Source organism: Pezoporus occidentalis, unplaced genomic scaffold (genome assembly GCF_034315485.1).
Source record: "Pezoporus occidentalis ecotype Australia unplaced genomic scaffold, CSIRO_AGI_Poc_V1 ctg77, whole genome shotgun sequence".
Classification (NCBI taxonomy): domain Eukaryota; kingdom Metazoa; phylum Chordata; class Aves; order Psittaciformes; family Psittacidae; genus Pezoporus; species Pezoporus occidentalis.
In genome coordinates, this window is record NW_026916126.1 from 969815 (window position 1) to 982264 (window position 12450).

A 12450-nucleotide genomic window follows, 5' to 3' on the forward strand; every position below is an offset into this window, starting at 1 on the left:
GGACATTTATTTAATTTTAATAAAAGATGAAGGGAGGGGGTGACTCAGCATGTCAAATAAGGGGCAGTGACAAAGCATTACATTAGATGCTTGTCCAGCAAAATGTTCTTAAGGGGGAAAAAACAAGTGGTTGATTCAGTAAATACTAGAAAATACTTCTCTGTTCCCTTCTTTCACTTCAGACTTGTTACCATGCCTCCAGCTGATGACTTTTTTTTTGGTAGATGTTGTTTACACAAAGCAGTATTTTATCATGTTTAGGTTTTAAATTATGCAGAATTTCCTAGTGCATTTTACAGGTTGAATTAATTACAAGGCACCTTCACTTGCCCCAGATTGCATCAAGCCTTGAACAAACAAGGTTTGTGTAGGCCACCAGCAGAGGGGCTGGGGTGTGGACCCAGCCCATCCTCTATGTGTACACACAGACTGGCACTATGGGATGTGCTCCCTCTGCCTTGAGGAGATAAAGTCTGTTTCTAATTAGAGTTTTGATAACTGAGAGCGTTACAGCTGTCTTATCTTGAGGTCATGTTAGATCATAATAAAACGTTGCCATCTTTAACACGGGTGGTTCAACAAAAGAAATGAATCAAGAGAGTGATGAGCCAGGGTGACAGAACTCTGCTGCATTGCTGTGACCTGGCTGAAGAACTGCCTTGGAGCATGAGATCTGCTTTCTGGTCCAACTCTGCTGCCAGCTGTGTAGCAACTCTTGAGTGAGACCCTGTTGTATATGGCTCTGTTTTTCCTCTTCTGTAAAGGTAAAGATAAAAAGGAGGCTTTACTAAGTGCTTTAAGAGCTAGAGATGAAGAGATACCCAGGGGAGAGCCACAGTTGCTATGAATGTCTTTGACACTGAGTCTCTGTGTGATGGAGAGCAAGTGATTTAAACTTTCTGCTTTAGCTGTGCCATCTCCCACCAAGGGAAATAAAAATTACTTGCCTATCTCACAGGGATCTGTGAGAATTCATTTAATTAACATCCACAAAGCCATGAAAGGCTTAAAGAACTGCAGGTATTAAGTATTATAATCATTATAAAAGATACCTGGAAACCAATGAGATAAAGAAAATTGCATTTTTCTGTCCATTTCATATATTATCTGCTCTTTCATGCATGGTTCTGTTAGATAGCATGTCTGTGAAGTAACAGAACAGAATTCATTAATTTCCAGCTGTTAGCAGAGGCTATTGCAGTTTCTGCTTGTGACAACTTTGTAAACATTGAAAATAGTATGTTCTGTACATTCTGCTAGGCAGATTAATGTTAGTGCTATTAGTAGCAAGCAAGTACTGTCTATGCCTATTAGCTGCTGCATTGGTGGAGGTAGTGATCATTTCAGCCCAGAAGTGGAAATAGCTGAGAGTGTTTTTTAAAAATCCATGTAAAGACTGGAAGTATAATTACATTGTCTCCCTGTTAGAATCTGTTTCTGAATTTGAAAGTGACATATACAAGTGTTTTAGCATTTGTTGCAGGGGTTAATTTCTCAGCATCTTCACTGCATGGACAGTCTGGCTGTGCTTTGTCATACAAATAACCTTGCTGCACTGCTTCTGCTTTCCTTTCATTAGGCTGTCAATACAACTTTAGCATGAATTACAGTGGATGGCTTGTGACATTGATTTCCAGCAGTGTGAAACTGGAATAATAAGTCGTGTGTAAGAGATGGTGATGATGACACATATGACAGGGTTTCCTACTAATTTCTTCCTAAATAACTGGGGGGGGGGGTGGTGGTGGTGGTTTGTTTGTTTTTGTTTTTTGTTTGTTTGTTTATTTTCTGGAATATGGTGATTTACAAAGCATGGAAATGCCATGAAACAGACAGTAAGCATTTACTTTCTAGGGATTTTTACCTCACTGAGACATTGCAAAGATTAATATAAAGCTGATACACATTATACACTTGCCTCAGAAGATGTCTTTTCCATCCATCTTTTGTCTCACATTGTATTAGAAGTAGAGAATCTCTTTAATTGCCATGATTCTGTTTCATAGCACAAGTCTGCTAGGATCCTGATCTAGGACTGTTTGGAGACTATTTGCTAGAGCAAGCAGAGGAACTTTTTGTTACTCCCACAACAAATTGTATCTTCCCAAAAAATGCTGTAGTTAAATCCATTGCCTCCATTGCCACATCAGCCTGCTGAGTGCAAAATACATGTTTCAGTTCTGCAGATTCTCTTTTTTGTAGGCCTGACCTCTCTGGATTAGGTGGCTACAGTTTTTCACCAGACCTATTTGTTCATCATTTACATTGAACTGTTACCGGTAGGTATTGGAGCTCTGATGATGCCAGAGCCTAATGTGCAAGCTGATCTACATTTACAGGGTGAGTCTGGTATGTCCGAAAGTCCAGAGAGCCTGTGGCTTCTAGCAAGATCACCTAGGTTTGCAATTGCTTTGTGAACTTGGTGAAGCTTATTTGCTTGAGCTGAAGGTCTGTTTTCAAATCTTGTATATACTTAAATCCTTAATCTCAGTATTATTGCTCTTAATATCCATAATCTTGACAACCTGAAATCTGTAAATACTTGAGCTTTAGTCTTTTAGTTGAAGAAGATTTCTACTAAGACTGCTTTGAATTACAAATCTACAGTATGTGCCTTTTATTTAAAGAGAAAATTACCTGTCAGCCAATCTTCATAAATGGTACTTCATTTTAAATTAAAAATTAAGTTTTCTGTTTCTATGGAGAGCTAGCATAATGATGATATTCCAAGCATCACAGTTCTCCATATAATTAACAAGAACTCTATGTCTCTGTGTGTGTGTGTGTGTGTGTGTGTGTGTGTGTGTTCTGGCTGATAACATGCTGCTTCTACAGTTTAGTTCTTTCAGCTACAACTTTTATTTGCCTTATGTTCTGAGTAGGTGTATGATTCATCTGAGAGAGTTTTACACAATAGGTTTATTTTAATTAGAATGCCATCTTCAGTCTTTTATGTATTTTATATATCTCCCAAAAATATTGAGTACATAGATTTTAAGATGACATGTTAATATATGTGCTGAAAATAAATATATAACCAATGTAGTTTTCCTTAACACTATCCTTTTCATTTTAGAAACTGCTACAAAGACTGTATCTTTAAGGAAGTTATCACTTACTTGAGAAAACAATGTATTAACAGTGTTGCACAAGAGAATGTCAATATATGCTGTGTTACTACCTATTTTATTCTTCAACTATTTTCTTAGCTTGTGGGGGAAAAGTACAAGATAAATTAAGCCAAACAAATGTCTCTGTAGATTTGTTTTTAATAACAATGATACTAACAATCAATCACAATTTTTAATAACACTGCCACCAGAATGAGAGTGCAGTGAGTCCACAGTTTTATGTGTACTTGAAATCATATCATATAGAATCATAGAATGGTTAGGGTTGGAAAGGACCTTTTGACCATTTAGTTCCAACCCCCCTGCCATGGGCAGGGACACCTCACGCTAAATCATGTCACCCAAGGCCTCGTCCAGCCTGGTCTTGAACACTGCCAGGGATGGAGCATTCACAACCTCCCTGGGCAACCCATTCCAGTGCCTCACCACCCTAACAGGAAAGAATTTCCTCCTTATATCCAATCTAAACTTCCCCTGTTTAAGTTTTAACCCGTTACCCCTTGTCCTATCCCTACAGTCCCTAATGAAGAGTCCCTCCCCAGCATCCCTATAGGCCCCCTTCAGATACTGGAAGGCTGCTATGAGGTCTCCACGCAGCCTTCTCTTCTCCAGGCTGAACAGCCCCAACTTCCTCAGCCTGTCTTCATACAGGAGGTGCTCCAGCCCCCTGATCATCCTCATGGCCCTTCTCTGGACTTGTTCCAACAGTTCCATGTCCTTTTTATGTTGAGGTCACCAAAACTGCACTCAATACTCCAGGTGAGGTCTCACAAGGGCAGAGTAGAGGGGCAGGATCACCTCCTTCGACCTGCTGGTCACGTTCCTTTTGATGCAGGCCAGGGTACAGTTGGCTTTCTGGGCTGCAAGTGCACACTGAAGCCAGCTTGTGTTCATTTTATCAACCAACACCCCCAAGTCCTTCTCTGCAGGGCTGCTCTGAATCTCTTCTCTGCCCAACCTGCAGCTGTGCCTGGGATTGCTCCAACCCAGGTGTAGGACCTTGCACTTGGCATGGTCGAGACAATACTGCCAGAAGAAGAAATAGTCTTTTCTCCTTCTTCCTTCTTCTAGCTTCTTCTGCTTACTCCCAGCTGCTCATTCCTCTCCTCAAGCGTCCCCCACGTGCTGGCAAAGACATTCATGCAGCTGTGTAACAGAGCATACAAAGTGTGTGAGAGAGAAATGTTTTTAAAGCGTTACTCTTGATCAGCCTTCTGTTCCAGTTCACCATGCAGCCCTGGAAAGGCTTTTGCTTGCCAGGAGGGCAGGGACAGCGCAGCACTGGGAAGAACTGCAGGGAGGGCAAGGCTTGCTGCTGATAGTTTTTCTGCTGTTTTTCTCTGCAGAGAAGAAGGGGAATTTAGGAGCTTATGTGCCTACTCTCTTGTCATTGCAAGCTCCTTAGATGTAAAACATATTTTCCATGATTCAGGAGCAAATTGCCAGAAAGGCACCAAATCTTACACAGTGAAGTTTCAGGAAAAGGATAAAACTACAGAATTATTTTGTCTCTTTTGACTTTGTCTTGATAACCTGCTTCCAAATGTTCCTAACCACTCTTCTATAACTTTTGACCCCATCCAGCAGAGCATCTCAGCAGGAGGGCACATCATGGGGGAAAGATCCCTAAATCAGCACTCCCCCAAGTCTGCTCTGGGGTTAAAAGCCAGATAGCTGTGCTTATGTCATGCTTCTGCAGGCTAAGTACACTGGCTGAAGAAACCATATATGGATGAGGACACTGAAGGAGGACTTGTGAAGCTTAAAGGGCAGGAGGTCATGACAGGGGCTTTTGTTTAGCTGTAGCAACAAATGAAAATGTGAAAAAGCATAAGAACCCAAACCAACTGCTAGATGAGTTGTAAGGGCTGGGTGGCAGAGATGGGAAAAGAGCTGGTTGTCTACTGAGGTATGTTGCTCTGCCCAAAGCATGTAGAATTTAGGATGACACAGGACAGGACCTTTCCTGAGCCCAGTTCTCTCTTGCTGGAGGCAACCACAGTAGATAAGACCTCTAAGAAGTGGTCAAATTCCCTTTTAACGTATTAGGTCCTTTGCCTCTGCTTCTCTGCTAGGAAGCTCTTCCAAAATTCCATACTGCTTCTGATTAGAATTTTTATTTACAGCCAGTTTGTACTCATTTTGCATCTATCTCAGCGCTCTTCCTTATCCTACCACTCCCTGATGTTTACTCTGATCTATTTTTAGAGAGCCGTCATATCGCCTCACAGCATTACTTTCAATAGATTAAAGTAATGAATCTTTTTTTGTCACCCTTCCATAAGACAGGCTCTCCACTCCCTCAGATGTTCCCAAAGCCCTCCTCTGCACCTGTTCCAGTCTGAATTTCTCTTTCTTGAGCCTGAGTAACTGGAACAGTACAGAGCAATCCAGAGGAGGTTGCGCCTTGGCCTTGTACAATGACATTAATATTTGTTTTCAGGTCCACCAGCTGTACCTCACTTCATACATGTGAGGATGACATTTATTATCTCTTTCACTACTATATCATATTCATGGCTCAGTTATTATGTGATTATTTAAATACATCCATCTTTCTCTTCTTTGATGATTATCAGCTAGCAAGCTCCCGAAGTACAGTAGAAACATCTGTTTCTAAGCTCTGTCCCAGAACTGCCTGTCCCAAAGAGTGTGACTTTGCCCTTCATGTTATTAAATTTAATCCTATTTTTCTTACTCCAGTTGAGGTCATACAGTTCTTCTTTTATCTGACGCAGCGTGTGATTCAGTGTGACCTTTCACAGTTACCTAGCTGAAAGTACCACAGGACTTAAAATAAAGAGCCTTCTAGGAGGTGCTTGTTCATGGTGCTGGAATAAATAGATTTGATAGATCGGTGTGTGAACTGAGGAGCAGTTTCCCTGATGATTTTAAATGAGAAGGTTAAGACACTATATATGAAATCCTTCATTACTTCTGTTTTTCTGTAGCTTCTTGATGTAGTTTAATTGGAATGCGTGCTGGAGAAAAGGCTCTTTTTTATCTGAATCTAGGGAATGTGCAATCAGGGTGAGCACCAGTTTCTATTAGACTTTCCACAGAAAAGTGAGAGACTCTGCTATGCTCTGAAGAGGGAGAAGTGCTTGAATTCATGATTTCCCTACACAAACACCATGTTTTTACCAAAAGATTAACATGCCAACAAACGTTCCTTTCACAGGAAAATGTCCAGAAGGGTATATTTTCATTTGTGTGCTGAAGTAAAATTAGAAAAGCACCACCCAAAACTGTAAAGTCAAGTTATAGAATTGTTGATTATGTGCCGCAAAACTAACAATGTTGTCTTTGCTGCCAGGAGACTGAAAAATCTGATGCCATGGATGGAACTGAGGCACAAACAGAAGACAAGGCAGACGAAGGGGCTCATGAAGAGGCTCAGTCTGCTCAGTCAGAATCAGAAGATCAACAGGTAATTTTCCCTTTTTCCCTTTGTGATATGAGGGTTTTACCTGTGCCAAGCACATGAAGCATAAACCCACAGGCCTTCCTATTGTGCTTCAGGATGGAAAACTGATAGCGGAGTGGTCCTGTTTTTCTTTTGGATGCATTTTCTTTGACATCATGATGATATGAATCCTAGATAAAACTCTGGGGAACTTGCTCTGAATCTTGAGTAACAGTGCTTGTCTTTATTGAAGTTTCCTTTTATACATTCTTACTGTAAGTTCTTGGGTTTTAATGCTCATTTTGAACCAGACCCTGCTTATGGAGAATAATTTAGGACTAGACATCTGGGTCCTGTCTGTGTAGAAAAAATTGCTGTTATCAATGGCCAGTGTCTGCAGGGCTCATAAATCTAGTTGTTAATGTTTGTTGTCATGTACCAGTATTGACTGCTGTTGCAGCAAACCGTATCTGACAGTGTCTTCTCCAGGCCAGGCAGAAACCTCTGGGCAATGCAGAAATTGAGACTTTTGATATCCTTTTGCTGCATCATGGTCTGATGTTACAGTCATGTGGACAGATCTCAAGCTGCAGTGCTAAAGGTTCTTGGAAGAGGCCACCTGAGTTCCTTAAATTCCCTAGGATAATATCCTGCTGTTAGCTAACATCAGTAAAGTACTTGTGGTTGAAAGTAGATGGATCCTGCAAAAAGGGACCATTTTGCTGTGTGCTATCTTCCTCAAGGGGGTGTTCATATTAGTGGCCAGGTTCTAGACCCAGTGGAGACTAAGAAGAAATGGATCCTGTGTCTGGAGATAGGGATCAGGCTCCTTCATTTCTCCTGCTGCTCTGACAGTTTGGCATTTAAGGATGGGTTTATTTTGATGTTGCAGTGTCAAGTGACTCTCATCCCAAAGAGGCAGGCCTACTGCTGGATCAAGTACTCGATGGTTTTTTTGTGGTTTGGAGATCAGACGGTCCCAGTAGAATATCTGTCACAAATGCATCATGTCTTTCACTAAAGAGGAAAACAAATGCGTTTTCATTGTTTCGTTGTTTTCCATCTAGCTGCAATGTTTTTCAGAGGAAGCACCTCTCTGTAAGCTTTTCCCCACTACCCTTTTTAGCAATGACTGTAGTCATTGTTAGGCTGGAAAAGCACCCTTTTACATAGCCTCATGCAAGTCTCAGGTGCTGGGAAGTCCCATTTAAAATTTCAAAATGGCAATGAGGAGAGACAGTTCTCAGTGGGAACTGAAATTTCACATTAAATTCTGTCCAAACACTTTTCACGTCTCAGAATTTCAGCTGGCGCATGAGTGCCATCAAATACCATTTTCCTTGGCTCTTAAGACCAGCATAAAACTGCAGTGCATCCCCTGGCTGGCTTAGGTTACCTTGCCATTCGGGCTGGCAGAGTACTCTAGTATTTTTTAAATGCAGAATGCTGGAACATGTCTGCAAATGTGTCAAGCAGCTGTGTATGAGAGGTTTTGTAATGACATAATGCAATACCAGTCCTGTACAACAAGCACCTCCCTCCATTTCTCAGAGGATGGACTGGAGCTGTAAATGGAAAATATATTCTCCTTTAGTTTTTCTGGGAGGGAAGTGGCAGAGGAGCGAGCACAAGGCAAGACAGTGTATTTGAACAGATTGTTCTGTCGTTATAAGGGTATAAAATATGATTAGTTTTACAGACCTTCCCCTTTCACCTGCACAGGGTTGAAATGGTCTTACCTAAGGAGTAAGAGTCTTCCTGAAATCGTCCAACTCTGATACCACCTTCATCTTGCCAGGTGTATATTAGCTCATAGGGGAAGTAAAAAAAGCACTGTTTCTGTCTCACTTTTATACAGGGTACTTCCCACTGCAAGCAGCAAGGTCCAATGTCTCCTGATAGGGATGCACAAAACCTATTTTTCACCCTGTTCTACCACCCACTTCCCTTGTCACCTAGGACAAATCACTTTGGTGACATGGCATCTGTCTGCCTTGCCACAGTTTATCCCAGTTATCACTTCTGTTGGGATGGCATGAATAATTCTGTAGAAATTCTGTTGTTCACAACAAACAGCAGACAGAGGATGAATAACTTTGAGGCAGGTTCAGTGAGACGAATTCCACTTTATGTTTCTGTATCCCAATTCACCTTTAAAAAAGAAAGCTTGAATAACATTTCATTACCGGGCCAGGCGTTTATGAAGTTAAATACATTTGAAGACTGTCAGATTGCCGTTGTAGTATCTCCCCTGGATGTTAGGTCCTGAAGGGTACATGTAGTATCAACCCCGTATTTTCAGTATTCCCCTTTATTCCTCTCATTCTGCAGCCCAGCACATCTTGTGTGACTGCTTTCCACATTGAATAGATGTTTTCTGTGTGCTCTCCCCACCCATGTGTTTTTTTTCTGTCTAGCTTAGTAAGAGCTGTTCTCTGTATACTGAGTTCTGAAAGAGTGACCTTTGTGTCAGTGGCCCACCTTGTTTTGCAGCTGAACAGTTGCATCTTTTGAACAGTAGTCATGTCCCTTTTGGAGTGTCAACTTACTCTTTTGACAGACCATCAAACCAAAATACAGCACCACAGTTTTACGTTCTATTTCTGAATTAATATACCAGTGGGAATCCAGTATTGGCATTTTGGCCATGTTTAGCAGTCAGTTTCATACCAGCTTAAAAATTACTTTCTCATGCGGGGTGCAACCCAGCTGGCTTTTCTCCAGTGACTCTGCAGGAGAAACGCCAGTGCTATGGAAAAATTCCAGAAGAGTCTGGGCAAGATAAAGATATCTCAGTCTTTGCCAATGAGCATATGACAGGTAACAAAATAAACTGTGACTGTCTCAGTTGTGGAGCTGCATGAAGGCTCCCAGATTACAGAAGGCTCCTTAAAGCCTCAGTAGCAAGGATGGCATCTGATGGTCAATATGGGTACTTGTGGAGGCTGCAGCCCTCCTCTAGTCCTTCAGTTGATCTTGATGGAAGATGCAGGAGTCCAGAAGCTCCATCTTTTTGTCTCAGGCTGGTGTGAGCCTGAGGAAACCAGTGAAAGACCCCAACCCTCTGAAAAACAAAACTCTTAAGTCAGCAGCTGCCTCCTGAAAGTGGTGGGTATAAGTGGCAGTGCAAAAGGTTGTTCTTCATACACCTCACGTTAGACTGCCTAGGCTTCAGCAGCTGCAGCCCCTCATTCAAACAAGCACTCAGGAAACCTCAGAGCAGATACTGAAATAGTAAGTCTCTTACACAGATGCAGTAGTAAGTAACAGAACAGCTTTCAGCCTGGTCACCAAGGAGCAGCTGTGCTAAGATTGCTTTAGATTATGAATTTTTTTTCACCTTAAACCTGTTGCATACTTTCCTTCCCTAATCACTTCATCAGGCTTATCTAATCTTTTTTTCCCATTCCTAATCCCTATCCTCTGATGGACAAGGTTGAGGAACCATTTTGTTGGGGGATAGTGTCCCTTTTTCTTGCTTTGTCTGTCTCTTTGTTTTTAATCTTTTTGAGGATAAAACTGTGACCTTCTCTGCATATGGAAAAGCAAGGGCTCTGCTGGTCACTAGATATGATGGTAATATTTTTCTTTATTTTACTGCCTGATTTTAACTTCAGATTTTAGCTTGGGGGTTAGAATATTTTTAAGTGGTGTCCCAGTTAAATCAGTTTGCAGTACAGATTAGGCTCACTTCAGGGCAGAATTATTTTAGAAACGTGTTCAAAAATCATAATGCAAGTCTGTACCCTCTCTCAGCAGTTCCCCAGGCCACATATAAACCCTGGCACAGCAGTTCACTTCCATATCTCAATGCATTCTATGCAAACTCATATCAACCACTCATGCCTTCTGCATGGTACTATTCCATCTGCCTTTTCTCTTTGGGATTTTGCGTAAGATTAGCTCTTCTCTCCAATAACCAGCTTGGTATCTAACATTAAATTCTGTTCACTGTACATTTATATAATTTTTCTCTTTTATTTCTCTTCATCACTTTTGCTTGATCTGTAGTCTAAACCCATCTTGTATTATATCTTATTCCCCCGTATTGCTGAGCCAAGGCATCTGTTCCAGCCTACAACAGTTAACAGAATTGCAAGCCAGATTCTGAGCGATGATGTGTAACATAGATAAGACTCTTCATAATTCTGATCATTTTGCAGACCACCTAATTAAAAAGAAAAAGAAAAAAAGCCACAACAAACACCAAACCTCCAAACCCCACCTGGAAAAGCAAACAAACCCCTCCATTGCTTTGCTCATCAATGAAGCAGATTTAATTGGAAGGAACTGAGAAAAAGGGAGCTGTATTTAATGATTTTATAGCCCTTTTTCAAAGTAAAAGCTTAGGATAAATGTGCATTGTGAGTTAACCTGAAAGACATTATCTCAAAATAAATCCACTGAATTCCACATAATGTTCCTAAATCCAGTGTTTAATTTCTGCTGTTTCATCTACATGACCTCTGATATTCTTTCTTTGATCTGTCTTTTAAACATGTTCTTTTGTATCTCTTATGTAGGAAAGCAAGGAAGAACATGAAACAACAGGGGTATAGTATATTTTGCCTTCATCTTTTGTTTGCATGCATTTAATTCCTTTTCAGTCTCATTGCTTCACTCAAAAGTTAGTAAATTCTTATTCATGAAACTAAAAATACTAGTGTTATATTCAGCTAGAAATTATTATTGGTCATATCATAATCTTATTGTTTGGGAACAAAGATAGGCCTCTAATAATAAAAAAATGCAAATGGAAGAGAAATTGTCTTTCACAGATTCTTTAATAAAATGTGCCAAGGATTTCCAAGACAACTATATCTTTGACAATTGCTAACTGACACCATGCTGATTGCATTTTCAGTGTTGTGAGTATGAAAGAGCCATTCTGATATTTTAGGCAGTTCTGCCTGTAAAGGAAATATTTTACTTGCCAGAATTTTGAAAGAACCAGGTGCAAATTCTTATGCCGTTTTCTCCTTTTCCTGGCATTTCAAGTTTATGCCTTGAATATTGCTTCAGTATTGGAGCCTTCATAGCAGCCTTCCAGTATCTGACTGGGGGCTATAAGGATGCTGGGGAGGGACTCTTCATTAGGGACTGTAGTGATAGCACAAGGGGTAATGGCTTAAAACTTAAGCAGGGGAAGTCTAGATTGGATATAAGGAAGAAGTTCATTACTGTAAGGGTGATGAGGCACTGGAATGGGTTGCCCAGGGAAGTTGTGAATGCTCCATCCCTGGCGGTGTTCAAGGCTAGGTTGGGCAGAGCCTTGAGTGACATGGTTTAGTGTGAGATGTCCCTGCCCATGGCGGGCAGGTTGGAACTGGATGATCTTATGGTCCTTTCCAACCCTAACTGTTCTGTGATTCTATGATTCCCAGGAAAACTAATGATTACTTTAGGCTATTTTCCACTACAGGCCAGCAATTAGTAAGAGAACACATTCACATCTTCCCACTTCCAAACTGCAATATATATATATATGTGTGTGTGTGTGTGTGTGTGTGTGTGTGTGTGTGTGAACACATACACGTGCCCGCTGTCAGTTATGCAGTGTGGACCCAGCAGCTGGAATGGAGCTCCATAGGCAAAATGTGGGGGGCTCCTGGTGAGGCTGACAAGGGCTGTTAAGGCTGCTTAGTGCACCCTGGCACCACTAGCTAATGTTTCAAGCAAGCAAAATATCCATTTTTTTTCTGCAAGAGGTAATTGACTTGAATTTTGAACTGAGGTTGTTAATATCTGAAAGATGTCGCTTGGCTGTGGGTTTGCCTGGCTCTGTTTCAAAGGCTGCTAATGAAAGACCCCTTTCCTGAGGGTCAGTGCTGAAAGAGGCAATATTCCTTTGATACAAGAATTTCTAATCCAGCTGACCTGTGTGGACATTCATATTACCTTCCTGGTTTTGCA

General features: G+C 41.1%; 1 protein-coding gene across 3 annotated transcripts in view; it reads left to right on the top strand.

Annotated features, from left to right (window-relative positions):
- The window catches only part of SH3BGR (SH3 domain binding glutamate rich protein), a 32373-nt gene that overhangs the window by 17377 nt on the left and 2546 nt on the right, over positions 1-12450 (top strand). For 2 of the 3 annotated variants that reach the window (XM_062602473.1, XM_062602476.1), the window contains 2 exons: positions 6448-6561; positions 11061-11090. In XM_062602473.1, the coding sequence (XP_062458457.1) occupies positions 6448-6561; positions 11061-11090 (144 nt within the window). The remainder of the gene's footprint in view (positions 1-6447; positions 6562-11060; positions 11091-12450) is intronic. The other variant, XM_062602474.1, reaches the window with a different exon arrangement.